At 40.1% G+C, this 18,667-nt stretch overlaps 1 protein-coding gene across 12 annotated transcripts in view; it reads left to right on the top strand.

Moving 5' to 3' along the window:
• The window catches only part of OSBPL3 (oxysterol binding protein like 3), a 185,170-nt gene that overhangs the window by 112,757 nt on the left and 53,746 nt on the right, over positions 1-18,667 (top strand). For 6 of the 12 annotated variants that reach the window (XM_003807925.5, XM_003807923.5, XM_034963823.3 and 3 more), the window contains exons 6-11: positions 2,537-2,704; positions 3,309-3,432; positions 5,171-5,274; positions 5,478-5,570; positions 6,999-7,155; positions 16,130-16,260. In XM_003807925.5, the coding sequence (XP_003807973.2) occupies positions 2,537-2,704; positions 3,309-3,432; positions 5,171-5,274; positions 5,478-5,570; positions 6,999-7,155; positions 16,130-16,260 (777 nt within the window). The remainder of the gene's footprint in view (positions 1-2,536; positions 2,705-3,308; positions 3,433-5,170; positions 5,275-5,477; positions 5,571-6,998; positions 7,156-16,129; positions 16,261-18,667) is intronic. The other 6 variants (XM_003807926.5, XM_003807924.5, XM_063605650.1 and 3 more) reach the window with 3 other exon arrangements.

Genomic DNA, 18,667 nt, shown 5'->3' with positions numbered 1-18,667 from the left:
ATTCCTCTTAACCACATCTGGGAAATGAAATACATTTCAAGAACACAATTTAGGGGAGACAAATAGGTGTGAGTCTGTTTATATTGCTTCTTCCTGTAAATGACACATTAAAAAGCCCCTGCAGGTGCTTCCAGTCTTATAGGTACTTCTAATAATCAGCACCAGAGCCAACCTAACAGTTCCTCAGTGAGTGATATTGCTGGCATTTATTTGCATATCCTAGCTCTCATCTCTGGCATTAGTAAAGATTTTCACAGATTGACCTGAACTTTTCATCTTGGAAGTTAACCTACTATGCATCCTTTTGGATTATCTTAAATTACAGCTTCATAAAGCTCGGTGTCCTAATATGTGGGTATCTATCATTTATCTATCATTTTTTTACCTTGAAAATATCAATACACCATCACACACGCACACACACACACACACACTGACTTTGTTTTTTTTCTTTTTTTTGAGACGGAGTCTTGCTCCATCACCCAGGCTGGAGTGCAGTGGTGTGATCTCGGCTTATTGCAACCTCCCCCTCCCAGGTTCAAGCGATTCTCCTGCCTCAGACTCCTAAGTAGCTGAGACTACAAGCGCACACCACCACACCCGGCTAATTTTTGTAGTTTTAGTAGAGACAGGGTTTCACCATGTTGGCCAGGACAGTCTCGATCTCCTGACCTCATGATCCACCCTCCTCAGCCTCCCGAAGTGCTGGGATTACAGGCATGAGCCACTGTGCCCAGCCAAAATTGACTTTTAAGAAATATCTATGGTATATAGGTGCTTGTTATAGTCTTTTTATATATATCACATATTTGTATAAACATTTGAAATATCTTTAAATAAAAACTGCTAGTTACAGTATTCTTCATGGAAATTAGAAATGGATAATTGTTCATTTATGGAGAGATGGCTAAAGGTTTGTGAGTGTGATAGTAATAAAAGTTAGAAAAATAATACTATTGCTGTATAGTGCTTTATTTCTGAGAGTGGGAGAAATGTTCTTTTAAATAACTTTCACATTCATTAACATATTGTATTAGTTCGTTTTCACACTGCTGATAAAGACATACCCGAGACTGGGCAATTTACAAAAGAAAGAGGTTTAATAGACTTACAGTTCCACATGTCTGGGGAGGTCTCACAGTCATGGCAGAAGGCAAATAGGGGCAAGTCACATCTTCCGTGGATGGTGGCAGGCAAAGAGAAAGAGTTTGTGCAGGGAAACACCACTTTATAATACCACCAGATCTTGCGAGACCCACTCACCACCACGAGAACACCATGGGAATGACTTGCCCCCATGATCCAGTTACCTCTCACTGACCAGGTCCCTCCCACAAAATGTGGGAATTCAAGATGAGATTTGGGTGGGACATGGGACACAGCCAAACCATACCACATATACTCCTCAGCAATGTATTCTTTGTTGGAGAGATGAACAAGTTTAAATATTTTAGGAAGAATTTACTAATTCATTCCAGTTCAGAAAAGATTGATCTGAAAAGTCTGAATTATAAAAGAGTTTAAAAAGAAAAATGGTGCTAATATTTTCAGTAGGGATAGAGAAGCTGGGATTAGAGAACTTGGAAATGCTTTGAGACAGATAAATATAAATTTCAATTTATTTGTTGCTTAATATAATTGGCACTGTTCTGTTTTCTTAAAAATAGCATAACAGGCCAGGTATGGTGGCTCACACCTGTAATCCCAGCACTTTGGGAGGCCGAGGCGGGCAGATCACCAGGTCAGGAGTTCGAGACCAGCCTGGCCAACATGGTGAAACCCCGCCTCTACTAAAGATACAAAAAATTAGCTGGGCATGATGGCACACACCTGTAATCCCAGCTACTCGGGAGGTTGAGGTAAGAGATTGCTTGAACCTGGGAGGTGGAGGTTGCAGTGAGCCAAGATTGGGCCATTGCACTGCAGCCTGGGCAACAAGGCAAGACTCCATCTCAAATAAATAAATAACAGTTGGACTTACTCATAGAAAGCCAAAATACATACTTTATAAAGATCATTTTTACTCTGCATTTCTTTCTCAAACTTGTTCCCATAGACCACATCAATGTAAACAGTCAATGAGAGGCTATTTCTCCATTCCTTTTCTTTTCTTTCTTATTTAGTATTTTTTTTGAGACAGAGTCTCCCTCTGCCACCCAGGCTGGAGTGCAGTGGCTCAATCTCGGTTCACTGCAGCCTCAACCTCCCAGGCCCAAGTGATCCTCCCACCTCAGCCTCCTGAGTAGCTCAGATCACGGGCGTGTGCCACCATGTCTGGCTAATTTTTTTGGTATTTTTTGTAGAGACAGGGTTTCACCAGGTTGTCCAGGGTGGTCTCGAACTCCTGGGCTCAAGTGGTCCTCCCTCCGTGGCCTTCTAAATTGCTGGAATTACAGGCATCAGCCACTGCGCCTGGCTGTTGAAATTACGTGCCAACTGAAAAAGAGGATTTTGAGAGTGGCCTCAATTTGATGACTAATTGTTCCTTCCAGTGAATGATTCTCTTGTTTCCTTTTTTCAATCAAATCTATTATAGGTCAAGTCAGAAGAAGTCTTTGATGAGTGGGTATCAAAACTTCGCCACCACAGAATGTATCGTCAGAATGAAATTGCCATGTTTCCACATGAAGTTAACCACTTTTTCTCAGGGTCCACCATCACAGACTCTTCATCTGGGGTGTTTGACTCCATTTCAAGTAGGAAGGTAATGAGTGTTTTGCCAATAATGAATCTGAGAACGGGGTGGCTTTGTTTCATGGAGTCCTGTCTTGGGAGCTGAGTCCGAAGAAGGAAAGGTTTTCGGGGACAAGCAGGGTAGGCTTGGGCTGGTATTTAATTAGTCTGTTTGCCCACTGAGTCAGAACCAAGACCAGACAAGCATCTATTAGTTGGGGTGGGGGCGGACAGTGACTGAAGAATAAGGAGGAATTTAGCGTCTCTGAATGAACTAGCTTTCTCCTGACTGGTTTGAGTTTGGTTTCCTTTTCTGGTTGTAAACTACAGTAGGTATGCATATAGCTATGCAGGATTGCAAAATATTTCCAAATATTTATATTATTATTTTGATGTTATTAATATTTGATAAAAGAAGAAAATAAGGTCCACCATTCAAGGCATGTCGTATCATAGCACGGTATGGCCAAGCCGGGGTGATAGCCAGAGGTCTTAGTACTTTGCTAGAAGCTTCTTCCTCATTATAGGCAGATGGTGTCCATTAGTGACTAGCCCACTCTGTTATCTTTTGTCTTAACATGTCCCCGATGGGCTCTGTTTCCATTTACAATGTGCTTTTGTCATCTGTGGAACAGCGTAGCAGTATATCAAAGCAGAATTTATTTCAAACTGGAAGCAATGTATCGTTTTCTTGCGGTGGTGAGACACGAGTTCCATTATGGTTACAGTCTTCAGAGGACATGGAAAAATGCTCCAAAGGTAGAGTGACTTGAAACATCTGCTTTCTGTTGTGGCTATTAGATGATACTGGTTTGATGTTTACACTTCAGGTGCATTTGTGTCCTTCCCCTTTGCTTGTCCTCATTCCCTTCCATATTTTGCTTGTAAAGGTTGCACCCATCATCAACAAAAGACACTCTCCTTGCAGATCTTTGCATCTTCACCTGGCTGTACATGCAGACAGATTTCTTCTTCTGTTCCTTCAGTATTGATGCCTGATACTGATGCCTGATTTCCACATGGGCCTATAAGTCAGTCTCCAAGGGCAGAGTCTGACACACATCCAAGAAAGATTGAGAATCATTGTGCTAGAGGTGAGGGAGTGATCAGATGGAGATCTTCACGATGTAGGTGTTCTGTACCCTGACTGCACATTAGAATCACCCAGAGGGCTTTTAAAATGCAGTAATACCCATTCCCAGTCCTCTGTCTCAAGTAATCTCTTTAAATTGGTCTGAGGTAGGGCCCTGATACCACTAATTTTCCAAAGTTCCCCAAGTGATTTTGATAAGGCGCCTGCCATAAGGAAGCTCAGCATTCTCAACCTTAATTAGCTAAGACTGAGGGAACTAAAAACCGAAAAGATCCACAGCGGGATTGGGAGTGCTCTGATTGAATTGTCTGGGGGTGGGACTTAGGCATATATAATTTAAAAGATTTCTCCAAGTGATTTAAAACTGTAGCCATGATTGAGAACCACTATTAGAGAAAGATATCAGGTGGCAGCCTTGAAAATTGCATTATCTCTTGTTGAATACAGGTAGTATCACCCTTGGGACCATGTAGGCTTTGCCCCTCTAATAAATATCACTCATGAGCTTTACCGAGTGACAGCTTGTCAAAGCAGTCCCTGAAGCCTTGTCTCTGGAGCAGCAGCGTCCACCCGGGAACTTATCAGCAATGCACATTGTCAGGCTCAACCCAGATGTATGGACTAAAAAACTAGGGGTGGAGCCCAATGAGCTGTGGTTTAACAAGGTCTCCAGGTGGTTCTGATGATATCAAAGTGTGAGAGCCTCTAGCCTAAGGCATTTGGGCCTGTATTCTTCAGCAGAAACATCCATCAGCATTCAGCGAACAGCAAATATGGACTATCTTTTGAGTTAGCGACTGGGATCTGGTTGGAGAGTCCTCTTATGTCCTCTCAGGTCCATGTGCAAGAGGCTTATTATGGTCCTCAGGCAGGTCCATGATTGACAAAGTTTTCCTTAGAGACCAGTACAACTTTCATTTTAGTTTTATTAATGTGCATTGGGTCCTGACAAGTGGATGGTGTCAGCATATTACTACAGGATTTAAGTTGATGATGATGATGATGATGGTGGTTGATTTATTTAGTTCTTACTCTGTGCCAAACACTCTTCTAAGAACTGTGCAATATCAACTCATTTAATTCTCACAACTCTCTTGTCATGTAGATGTATAATTATCCCCATCTTTCTGATGAGGAAGCTGAGGCATGCAGTTTTGCAATTTTCTCAATAGTTACAGTTCATTAAGTGGATTCAAACTGAAGCAGCCTGGTTCTCAAGATTCATGCCCTTAACCACTAGAGTCTACAGCCTTTCCTGTAAAAAAGGAAGTAAAATTTCCAACGCTTACAGATGAAAAAAAAATCAACTACAGATAAATAAGGAAAAGTAGCTGGCATGGGGACAGCACAGTGATCCCTCTTGCTAGTGGAGCATTGTGAGCACTGTCCTCTTTTCCCCCACAGACCTGGCGCACTGTCATGCCTACCTGGTAGAAATGAGCCAGCTCCTGCAAAGCATGGACGTCCTGCATCGGACATACTCGGCACCAGCTATCAACGCCATCCAGGTGAGCCCGACTCCTCTTGTGTTGACATTCTGGCCCTCTTCTGCTTTCCTTTCTCCTCCCAGCCTTTCACTAACAGTGGGATGCTGTGGTCAGTTGCTTCAGCCAAAGTCAAGGGGATGGAGGTGGTCACCTTGCTATGCATTTATCCTTGTCGGTTTGGTGGACTTTACTGTCTGTACTCTCTTTCCTGTTTTGAAACAAAGGGTGGATCTTTTGAAAGTCCCAAAAAGGAAAAAAGATCGCACAGGAGGTGGCGGTCCAGAGCTATTGGCAAAGATGCTAAAGGAACACTGCAGGTAACCATTGCTTCCCCTGACAGACTGGTTTCTTCATTGGCCCTGCTCTGCATGCCATGTGCCAGCAGCTGCCTTGACTCAGCTAGGAGAATAGATGAGTGAATATTCTGTAGTTGTTCTTTCCAGTGTCCTCTGCAGCGAGATGAATTGAATCACTTAGATTATCTGGGTGCTAGGATAAGCACATAATGGATCATGGGCAAGGGAGAGAATATTTTCTAAGGGAAAAAGGGTGTGAGGTCGCAGGGACTGCTGCCATTTCTAGGGCTTTTGGTTTCCCCACCTTCACTGTTGAGCCTGCCTGTGCTCTTCCCTGCTTGTGTTTGTGCCTTGTTTTGTGGCTGCAGTTGCTGTGTGCTGTGACCTGTGTCTTCTGCTGATGCTCCATGGATTTGTCATCCCTCTAAGCCCACAGGCCTGATTCTCTGGGCACAGGACATGGTGTAGATTCTCCTTGGCCTCTTATCTCCAAACTCCCAATCCCTCATCCAGGATTCACTGTGTCATGCTAGGAGCTTTCCCAATGCGCAGCTAAGCCACAGGCCAAGATTTGCAGCTTAACTGTTGGATATTAATTGCAACATTTTTAGAATCAACATAAATCTCAAGCTTTTGGTTAGGTCACCTGATACACTCGTGTACACTCTTTGGTTCAAAGTAGTTTATGGACTGAAGATAAGCACTGTGGAAGTAAAGAATGTTCCATGTACAAATGAAGGTCATTTGTTTTGTAGAAGCCCTAGGTGCAAAGAAAAGCATTTTAAACCTATCCATTACTAACCGCCTGGATACATGGATGATTATTGCCAGGAGGAAGGAATTGAGTATAAATGAGAAAGCCTGGCAGCTTTAGCTGTCATTTTCAATCTATAGCTTTAATGCTTCTATCATTTCCAAAAGAATATGTGATTTCTCACCCATTTTTAGCTCACAAGAAGCAAGTTTCTGTGGAAAGTGTTGTCTTGAGTTCTCATTTTTTAAAATAAGTTATCACTCAGTAGAAAGACCTACCTAGGCTGGGCACGGTGGCTCACGCCTGTAATCCCAGCACTTTGGGAGGCTGAGGTGGGCAGAACACAAGGTCAGGAGATCGAGACCATCCTGGCTAACACGGTGAAACCCCATCTCTACTAAAAATACAAAAAATTAGCCGGGCGTGGTGGCGGGCGCCTGTAGTCCCAGCTACTTGGGAGGCTGAGGCAGGAGAATGCTGTGAACTCGGGAGGTGGAGCTTGCAGTGAGCGGAGATTGTGCCACTGCACTCCAGCCTGGGTGGCAGAGCGAGACTCCATCCCAAAAAAAAAAAAAAAGAAGACCTACCTATAAAATGTTTTGTATTTGTATTACTATGTTTCAATCTTAGAATCAGGTAAATATTCTAAGCAATCTGCATCTGAAAAGAAATATCTCCCTTTGGTGTTACTTCAGGTCCCGAAACCTTTTTCTGGCCCAGTAAGACTACACTCCTCCAATCCTAATTTGTCAACACTAGATTTTGGAGAAGAGAAAAATTATTCTGATGGCTCTGAAACCTCATCAGAGTTTTCTAAAATGCAAGAAGATCTGTGTCATATTGCCCATAAAGGTAAATGAGTTTTCTTTCTTCTTAATGGTGTTTGATGAAAATGTTAAGTGCATGTCTGAATGTGAGATGTCCTTAGAGAGAGTATCTTAGTTGGTTCATTTTCTGCTCTATTAAGATTTAGGGAAACCTAATCTTTATTTTATTTCCCTAGTAGTGGAGAATGTATTGGCAAGAACTTTCTTTTTAACTTTGTGGGGGAGACAATGAGAGAGAGTTAGTACTTTAAAAGCTGAGCAATTCATGTGATGCTGATGGGAGTGTAAATTGGTAATTTTCTGGAGGGCAATATGATATTATTTTCTCACTATTTTAAAAATCTGCCTATCTAGCAATTCCACTTTGAAGAATTCATTGTAGGAATTAACTTAGAATTTACCCAAACAAAGTGTCCATTTTGCATTGTCACGTCAAAAATTAGAAATAGGTATTCAACATCATTAGCCATTAGGAAAATGCAGATTAAAGCCATGATGAGATATCACTACACACCTATTAGAAGAGCCAAAGTTAAAAGGAAATATAGTATCAAATGCTGGTGAAAATGCGTATAAATTTAATCTATCATACATTGCTTGTAGCTATGTAAAATGGTGTAGCCACTCTGGAAAACAGTTTGGCAGTGTTGTATAAAACTAAACATGCATTTACCATGCAACCCAACACTCATTTCTGAGCATTTGTTCCAGATAAATGAAAATTTATGTCCACACACCAATCTATACCCATGTTCAAAGCAAGTTTATTTGTATTGGCCAAAGACTGGAAACAAACTCAAGTGGTTTTCAACAGATGAATGGTTAAACAAACTGTGGTACATCCATACAATGGAATACTACTCAGCAATACCAAGGAACAAACTATTGATATACGTAGCAACTTGGATGGATGTCAGGGACGTTATGCTGAGAGAAAATAACCAATCTCAAAACATTACATAGTATAGGTGTATTACTCCATTTTCATGCTGCTGATAAAGACATACCCGAAACTGGGTAATTTATAAAGAAAAAGAGGTTTAATGGACTCACAGTTCCATGTGGCTGGGGAGGCCTCACAATCATGGCAGATGACAAAAACCATGTCTTACATGGTGGCAGGCAAGAGAGAATTAAAGCTAAGTGAAAAGGGAAACCCCTTATAAAACCATCAGATCTTGTGAGACTTATTTACTACCACAAGAACAGTATTTGGGAAGCCACCCCCATGATTCAATTATCCTTCACTGAGTCCCTCCCATAACACATGGGAATTATGGGAGCTACAATTCAAGATAAGATTTGGGTGGGGACACAGCCAAACCATATCTGTAGGGTTCCACTTACATAAATGTTTTGAAATGATATAATTATGGAGATGGAGGAAGTAAAGGGGAGTGTGATTATAAAGGGGTAGCACAAGGGATCTTGTAGTGATGAAAAATTCTGTATCCTGATTGTGGTGCTGGTTACAGGAGTGTGGACATGTGATAAAATTGCATTTACTTATACCCACACACATATAAACAGATCAGTGAATGTAAATCTGGTGAAATCTGAATAAAATCTGTAGATTATACTAATGTCAACTCCCACGTTTTTATATTGTACCATAGATGTGTAAGATGTAACTACTGGGAGAAACTGGGTATAGGGTATGTGGGACTTTACTATTTTGCAATTACCTGTAAGTCAATAATGATTTCAAAATAAAAGGTTAAAAAAATAGAAATAATCTAAATGCCAAACAATAGGGGATTGAATTTTTTCAAAAACGTAATATAATAGAATACTCACTAATAATAATAATGAGAGCTACTTAACATCGAGCACATAACTGTCACGTCAGGTATTTGCTAATTACTTTACATGCATTATTTTAATTCTAGCTGCAGCCTGTGAAGTAGGTATCATTATGATCTCTATTGCATAAATAAGAAACTTGAGACTTAGATAAAATAACAGCTTCCTGAGGGTCACATAATTACAAAGCAGCCAGCATGAGACTTGAATTCTCACCTGTTTGACCCCAGAGTCCATAATCCTTACCTGGTATTTCTCTGCTCTTACAGATGGAGTGGCCAGCGTTATTTTTTATAGTTGTAGAAAAATGTCCTCAGCATAAAATGTAAAGTAAAAATGTAAGATTACAAAACAATATATAGGTATGATCCTATTTCGGGCATATATAGGTATACTAAAAAGTCTGGAAGGATATATACAAACATTTAAGTGATGGAGGCTGGAGTTATAAGTGCTTATTTATCTTTCTGCTTAACTTTTTTTTTCAATTTTCATATATTATTTCTTAAAGAGAAAATGGATTTAAAATTTTTCAGTGGGAGGGCAGTGTGTAATATGGGAAGAGAGAAGATATTCCCTCTATTGCCTTCCTTTCCTACTTCGTATTTTTGTTTCGTACATTACTGATTCCTTCAGCTCTCTCTTCCCTTACCCTCCAAATTTAAAACATGTTGGATATGAGGTGGGTTATAAGGAAACCATTTCATCCTTTATACAGATTGCTACCTGGAATGCTTGTCCTAATTACCATTAGACTGTTATCAGTGTTTTGTTGTGCAGTTCATCCGTGAAATGGCAAGAGTTACCTGGCCCACCCTTAAAGGATCTTCAAAGAATTTGAAGAATTAAAATAATCAGTTGCAACTAGGGCATCTTAAGTTTTGTGGGAGGAAATTCCTATAAAACATTGTTACTTTTCAATAATACGAACTTTTAAACAATGAGAAGATAATGCCTCCCTACACAGAGGAAATGTCCTGAGTTTCACCTCCATTGAAGAAGCTGCCTCCTCAGCAGGACAAAGGTTGCCATATTGAGTGGATCCATTGATCCAGTCCTCCTGCAGAGGTCTCCACCTTGTTGAAAGTCTGTAATGCGCCCCAGCCAGCAGTTCTGTCTTTCCCACTTTGTGAAAACCTGCTGGCTGCAGAGCTGCCACATACCTAGACTGGGCCAAGGTTTGTCCTGGAGAAAGGTCCAATGCACTTATTCAACAGTCGCCTGAGCCCTGTGGGCTTACAGACAACAAATTCCACAGGGAGCCTAACAAGGTGTTTCATTCCTGTGGTTTTACAGTACACTTGCAGAGAGGGAAAGATCTTCCTTTTCCTGGTTCAGGGAGTCTCTTGCACAGATTGTAATTTGGGGGCCTCAGAGAATAAAGACAGCTCTCAGGTTTGTACTAAGTCCTGTGACCTTGCATGCCTTCTCACTTCCATGCATTCAAACTCGAAGCATCTTGACCTTTCTTCCTGTGTAAACCTCGTTTTGTTACTGACAGTATCTATTGTACTTTCTCGACTGCGTCACTATTCTGTTGACTACAATTCCAAAGCAGCTGAACTAAAGGCAAGAATTCCAGTGATGTAACATAGTCTCTGCGACCTTCACCTTGTTAAATGCATCTGAATTCTCCTGGTTTTGTAGATCAAATGGTAGGGAACCAAAATGCACCCATGCTAGTTTTAAAAGTCCTTATTCTATATTATAGACTGTGAGTTTGATTTTTATGGCATATTGTTGAACCAGTTGTTGGCTTATGTTTCTGGCTTTGTGTGGATGTTCACACACATATAAGCAGAGAATGAAATGTATTGAAACCTAAACGTCTTAAGTAATTTTTGTTGCATATATTAGCTTTTACATTTCCCAAAATATGTTTTATGGAACACTTTACCCATAAAGTACTTCTAAAAATGAAACAAAAACTTCGTGATTAAAAATGTTTGGAAAACACTGCTGACTATGGTCTCCTTTGGATTTACATAAGAACAGTAAATAGTAAAGGCCCTGAGAAGTCCTGCAGCAAAAAACAACACAAAAATCTGTTGGCTTTGTTTAACTCAGTGACTTTCAATATTATTTGGGAATCTTCCCCCCTATTCCTAACAGCTATTAACATCCTGGAATTTAAGTTTCTGAGAAATATACTTTAAAAAACATTGTAAATAATAAGCCTTTTTGGAGCTCCCTCTATACTGGCTAAGTAGGCCACCTCTGTTACTGACTAGCTGTGGAAATTTGACTTCATTTATTAACCTCTCTGGCCCTTGATAGCCTGTTAAATGTCGTATAGTAGTTGTCCTGACTCTTTTGGTTCCCAAATTCTGTAGTTATTTTCTTTTATTATTTTACACTGAATAGAAAGAGTCCATACTATTGCTTATTGTTACAAGAAGGTTTTCTGAGAGTGTGTTCTGTTAGCAGAAACAGAAATGACCAAACTTGGTGAGGAGATTTAGGATGGCAAAGCAAGGAACAAGACAGGGGTAGGGTCAGGTGTTCTGAATGGAAGCAGATATCTGTGTTCTTTGACTTGGAAGGGAAGCAAATGATGTTTTAGGGACACTTTTCCTACAAGTGAAGGAAATCCTCACTCACAAATGTGAAAGCTACATAGAACAAAATCAAAACTGTATTTACCTATTCTTTTCTTTCTGGATTCTTTCCCTATGTTGAGTAGTAAGTATTGAGTGGTCATTTTCTGAACCATTTTCAGCTTATGGAAGCATTGAATAAAAAGCCAAGTGTGTTACAATGATACCTCTTTCATAGATTAAAAAGCTAAAAGAGATATATGACTCAACAAAAAGCCAAGTCATTTATTGTTCATAAATTAGAATTCAGCATAAATGTGCTGAGCAATTAGATTCATAAGTAGGACCATTTAGTAAAGTTACCTAATGTATCTAAATCAATTTGGATGGAATATGGGTTAAAAAGAATTTTAAAATCATGGGCATCCTGTGAGGTTTGAAACTGCTGCAGATTACAGAAGATCAGAGTGTCCCAGATATATTAGGAATGTTAACATTTTAAAGAAAATTCACCTAAAATTTGGTTTCCAATTAAAAAGGGGGAAAAATGAGTCTCACTGTTTGTTAGGTGCTCTGTGATAGTAGGTTTTCTCATTGCTTAAAGCGCTCCTCAGATGTGCCCGTCATCTACATGTACAGATGTAGAAACGTATTTTGGACAAATCCTGAATATAATTGTCCAAAATATAAATGGCAGCTGCAACTAAGTGTTAGAGGTAGAATTTAACTTCAGGCTGGCCTTATTAGAGAATTTCTTTCTCCTGTACCACATTGCTTTCTAGAGCGGTGCCCATGGCATTCATAACTACTTTCTCCAAGATCTTATTCTTTCCTGATGCTGAGAAACTGCTAAAGAAGGAGCATGTTAAGAAGTAGAGCTCAGATAAATTGAGATACATTGATAGTGAGAGTATTGACTCTCACTATCCAAACATTCCATCTATTATAATCTCACTGTACTAACTCAATAAAAGAACAGCATGGAAGCCTTAGAAACAGAAAGGTAGTGACCACCAAGAGTCACTTGTACGACGCTTATGATGTTCCATTCTGTAGATGCAACTTATGACTTCTTACAGTCAAAAACTCAACCTGTGCCTGCCTCTCGTAGTCCAGGAAGGGTATCTGAGAAATGGCCAATGACAGTTTGGGAAAGAGATGAATCATCGCAGATGCCACAGTTGCCTTCCGATATTTGAACACCCAATGAAAGAGGAAATACCTCCTCTTTGACAGTGAAGAGACACTGAGGCAAATGTCTTAGCAGCAGGAAGGACTTTCTAAGTCCCAGAGCAGAATGTACCATTTTAGGAGATAGCAAGTGCTCTGACAAGCGTGGGCCAACAGACCATTTGGCGGGGAAGCTGGAGATGTGAAGAGTTGGTCGTGTTGTGGGGTGGGTGGCTTTGGTAATCTCTGAGCATCTAAGATTTTCTGTGTGGCTTTATTTATTGTCAGGTAACCATAGATGTGATGCACTCATTTGAATCTTCTATTTTTTAAAGCTGTTTATTTGTCTCTAGTAAGCTTAGATTCATGTTAGAAATAAGTAAGAAAGCACTCCTATCACAGAGAGTGTTCCTGACTTTTGGGATCCTGTGTCTTAAACAATTAATATAAATGTGGTCTCTCATGAGCAACCTCTGATCATTGCCCTGTGTGTGGCAGATCATTAGGTGGCTGTGAATGACTATTTTAATGTCCTGAGTGGGCCCTGATAGTCATTTAAGAAATTTAGTACACAGGGATCTAGTCTTCCAAGCCCTTTTTTCAGATGATTTAGGAAGCGTTTTATTCCTTACAATAAAATATAATGACTATATGAGTTTCTTTCTGCTTATCTTACACCTACTGCAATCTTGTCAGCTGTACATTTTGAACCAAATATTGTATATTCTGCCAGTTTTTAAAATTTATGTAGGACTCTTCTCATTTGGTGGAAAGCCTTGTTTTTCTGTAGGTCATCTGGAAGCCAGAGGAATTGATTTGGAAAAGTGGCAGCTAGCTGAGTGCCACATTTATTTTATTTGGAGCAATAAACAGGACAGTGAGAGGTAGCTCCCCAGGGGACCCACTAAGATGGCCATGGGCATCCTGTGTGTGTGGCAGGCAGGGGAGGGGCATAGTGCCTATCTAATAGGACATAGGATGCAGTCCGTAACTGTGTGGCTTGCTGCTCTCCTCCCAAGGCTGTTCTCCTACAGCTCCATAGATTCTGGCCAACCCCTCATTCCTAGAATTTCTACCCTGTGTGCAGTTATTTACAAGCATTGTCCTGGCAAAAGAGTAAAGCATCATCTAGAGCTGCTGCCAACATTTCAAGAGACTGCAGTCACCATCACTTTCATCCTCATGTGTCTCCTTCATCAGTATCACTATGATTATTGCAGTAACATTTGTTATTTATTACATACCACGCATTGTGTTATGTGCTTTACCTGCATTCTCTCTCTCATTCAATCCTCATGACAACCATTTAAAGTAAAAGTTATTATTATCCCCATTTACAAATGTGGAAACCGGGGTTCAGGCACATCATTTACTCATCCAAGGTCATGGAGTTAATAGGTGATGGAGTAGGGAAGAATCCAGGGCTGATGGTGGAGCCCCAGCTGTTGATTACTCTGTTGTCCTGCCCATTATTTTGCTCAATTAAATTGTTTAAAGCAAGGAGCTAAGTGTGTTTCATAGGCGTCGTTAGAAAATTTTAGTTCCATTTGACCCCCATCTTCTGTTGGCAGAGGCAGCACCATTGTGTGTGTTTGTGTGTGTGTGTGTGTGTGTGTGTGTGTGTGTGTGTGTACAAATTGTTGTGACTTTGTTAAGATGTTTCAGGTCCATCACTAAATGCCACAACCTCAGACAAGTTCAGCAACAACATATAGAGAGGTTTAGTTGTCCTCCTTGCTATTAAATGAAGTAAGTCAATAATGCCTATTTAGTTTCTGTGTTACTAAATAGGCCACTCTTGAATAACAATACCTCTAAAAATGCAGCCCTGTGGAATTCAGTAATGTGCTAGGTCATTTGAGAAGACATGTGTCTGAGTCTCTTCAGTCTTCCTGCTCTTCTAAAACAAAATATTATAAAGGAGATTGGAAAGATAATATTCAAATGTGATAGCCACGATCAGTAATTTAGATAACAGCTTCCTCATCCCTAGGAAGTAATTTGTACATGATGTGATCAAAACCTAATGAATAATGATTTGTGTGTGTGTGTGTGTGCTGTATGTGTTAATGTTTTTTAAAACTTCAGTTCAGGCATTGGAGGCCATAGTGGCTAAGCCCTCATTGTACCTGAGTGCTCACTAGGGAACAGAGTAGCTGAATGCCAGGGTTAGAGCTGGGGGATTCTGGGTCCTGCAGCTGGAAGGGCTAACAAGCAAGAAGGTAGACAGTAAGACTTTGTTTTGAAACAATTACAAACTTACAGAAAAGTTGCAAGAATTATACAGAGAACTTCTGTATACCCTTTACCCAAATACTTCGTTTTAAATATTTGCCACATTTATTTTATCACTCTCTACACACACATGCTTTCACTTTTCGGAACCATTTGAGAGTAGGATTCATACCTCGTGTTGCTCTTTATGGCTTTATACTTCAGTATATAAAATAGGAATACTCTGTTATATAACCACAGTATAGTAATCAAATTCAGGAAATACAGCATTGAAACAACTTTTATCTATTCTACCTCCCACATTCAAATGCCGTCAGTTATCCCAATAATGCCTTCAGTACCATGTTGCCCCTTGAGTCAATTTCATTGTCATTCCTCTTTTGCCTCCTTTAATTGGGAACAGTTCCTCACCCTTTCTTTCTCTTTCGTCAAATTGACGCTTTTGAATAGTATAGGCCAACTTTTAAAAATAAAATGTTTCTCATTCTGGGGTTGTCTGATGTTTCCTCATGATCAAATTCAGATTACATAGCCCTGGCTGGCATACACCAAAGGAGATGTTGTGTCTTTTTCAGCCTATTTTACCTAGAGGCACATGGTCCACCTGACTCTCACTGATAGTTAATTTTGATCACCTGATAAAGGTGCTGTCTAATTTTTCCGCTGCAGTGTTAACATTTTCCCCTGGAAAACCAATAAGCTTTGTTTTTAACCCTTTCCAGTCTTTGGGGATACAAAAACAAAACAAAACACTGATCACTGAGGATCTAGAAGCAAAGTCCAAGTGTCAAAAAATCCTCATGATAAGTCATAAAGTCATGAGACATTACAGTGGATAGGGGCCTTAGAATTGCCAGATGTGTGTGAATGGGAGTTAATTTTAATAGACTTAATTTTTTCTAGCAGTTTTAGGTCCACAGCAAAATTGAACCAAAAGTGCAGAGCTTTTATAAGCCCCCTGCTCCCATGTAGGCACCGTCCCCCCGCCATCAGCATCCCACACCAGAGTACTGCATCTCTTACAGTCAATGAACCTACGTGGACACATCATCATCCAGAGGCCTTAGTTTACATTAGAGTGTTCTACATGGCAAATGTGTTTTTTAAAAGTCAAGGTAGAATGTACATTTGCTATACTCAAAATATTCAGGGCTGTTACTTTGCTTATTTCTTTTATAAGAGATATGTTTTTTTCTGTATTTTGTTTTTAATTATGCCTCCTTATTCCTTTTTATAATGATTCTATCTCTATAGTTTACTTCACTTTAAGGTCAGCTTTTAATATCATGTCAGCGGAGAGAGAGAAACTGAAGCAGCTGATGGAGCAGGATGCCTCCTCCTCCCCGTCTGCTCAGGTCATTGGTCTGAAGAATGCCCTGTCGTCCGTAAGTTACATGTCTGCATCCAGGAATGCCTGAGATGTGTCCAGGCTCATGAGTGGTTTGTAATTTCTATTTCCATGATTGTGTTGAAAATTCAGGAGAAAACCAAATTATCCAAATTATATTCTAACCTTTCATCAAATCTGCTTCTTTGAAACACCAAAACTTACCTATCCAAATCTTAATAGCTAGTATTTTATTAAGTGATACCTTCTATAAGTTTGGTTTCCTCTGACTGATCTTAATTTTTTTGTTTCTCTAACATTTTTATTGTACGTTTTTGTGTGTATGTGTGCGTGTCTTACAGACATTTTTCTGTTAATGCTTACAAAATCTGACAGTTTGGAGGAAATTTTATGGGCATGAGACACCACAAGCTTAGCCTTACTTTCCAAATGACAGGTGGCAGAGTGAAATTTCCAATTCATGCTCTTATCTTCACTATTGCAAAGCACTGATCCTGTTTACCACTCTTTCAAAGACATGAGAGCTATTTTGTTTGATTGGATAGTACAAGACATTTAGCTTCCCTGCCCTGCCCTCCTACTGTGGCTACAAAGAGATGAGTCACATGAAAGTGCCTGTCAGGCAATCACTATACCTTCATAGTAACAGGAAAATCACTGACAGGTTCCCAAATGATTCTCAGCCATTGTCACTCATTCTCTCTCCTTTTTTCATCAGTTTCAATTAATTCCTCAGAATAGTTAGGCTCCATTAAAGTGCCATGTCCTACCTCTATTTGAATAAAGTTATCCGTTTTTTTTTTTTTTTTACCCTGAATCTATCAGGAGGCTAGAGAACTTTTGAAATAGCATACTGATTTGCTTTTACTCTTTTCTTGTACTTTAGAATTCCTACTTTAGAAAGAGAAAGAGTGTGTGCACATATGAAATTGCCATCTGAAGCAATACTGAATTTTCTATTTCAGGTCAGGTAGGGGAGATAAATTTTAGGATCTTGTAACCAGAAGCCAACACAGGCATTGAGAGAACTAGAAAATGTTGATTCATATTTTCTATTTATCGTATTGCTAAGAAAAGTGATGCTCTTGATATAATGTTAGTGATAAATCCTCTGCCAGTAGCACATATAGTTGTTGTAGAATATGTAAGGAGTATTCACTGATGGACCATTCCAAGTATGCTATCTTCAAAAGAAATTAAAAATAACATTGGCTTGCTCCATATATAAAGAAGAGTCTTAACGTTGTCTTAAGGTCACAGATAGAATCGCCCTCTTTTTATTGTACAAGACAGCCATACACTGGTGCCATTTTGGTTTGAGAGAAGCAGAAGCAAAGTGTTTTTGTTTTTTTTCCCTAAGTTTCTTGTTGTTCTCATTAAGCTAGCTTTTAGTGCATTTACAAAAGGTATCTCTGATGGGCTTCCAAGGTCCCTCTCCCCATGATCTTCCTCTCCCTGCCTCCTCCCACAGAGGCCTGGCCTCATCTTGTCAATCTGCCTGTTTGGCCACTGAGACCTATTTGGCTGTGGTATCCTAGGCCAAGGCTGTTCTCACCTTCACTAAGGAATTCAGTCTCACCCATATTCACGATTTTGGAAACTTCAGATAAAACCGAATGATCCTTTCTTTCCTTTTTGGCTTGGATTCACAATTGGGGTTTAAGACTTGTTTTTTGAAAATAAAATTTTTAGAACCATATCAGAGTTATCAGAATGGGTATGTCGGTGCTGTATGCACAGTGTTGCCATGTTTTCTCCTTCTGCCTGTGGCTTACAAAGGAAAGAAAAACTAATAAAATAGCACAATTTTCAGGCTGTACTAAGATTCTAGCCTCCCTACCACTGTCATTGGCCAGAATAAAGTGAGTGCTCCAGAGAGATTGTTATATGTGGCTGTATGATCTTAGCTCTTGTGCAGTTTTTCTTAAGTGGTCCTCAAGGATTTTCAAATAACCCATATGCTCTGCGGGGACTGAAAAACAAAGCCAGCATCCCTGTTGGAGATCCAGGTAGAGGATTAGGCAGTACCACATCCTTCTATGCTTTCAGCAGGTCGGTCCTGCAGGCCCTGGTGGATGCAGAAGGCTCAGAGCTTCTTAGAAAAGAGTCAGAAAGACAGACACATAGGCTGAATCTGCGTGCAAGCACCTGTGGAGCTGATCGTGTGAGTGTCTGGGAAGACAGTCAGGAGAACTTGTCCCCCTTCCGCAGACAGACCATTGGAGAAGAGTTGGTCATGAAGTGCACAGGAGTATCAGCGTGAAGGAAACAGCTTCCTTTACCTTTCAGCCACTTTCCTCCTAGTTGAGAGGTTGAGATAAGGAATGATCCCTGCCCAGGGAAATATAAAGGAGGCCTGGGGGCATAGTCTCAGGTTTGCTTTTCATCTCACATTTACCCATTCCCAGAGCCATGGTCCTTAAGCCCTTATGCAGGTAAGTGAG

Source organism: Pan paniscus, chromosome 6 (assembly GCF_029289425.2).
Source record: "Pan paniscus chromosome 6, NHGRI_mPanPan1-v2.0_pri, whole genome shotgun sequence".
Taxonomy (NCBI): Eukaryota; Metazoa; Chordata; class Mammalia; order Primates; family Hominidae; genus Pan; species Pan paniscus.
The sequence above is the reverse complement of the archived record's forward strand: the minus strand, read 5'-3'. Positions and strand labels throughout refer to the sequence as shown.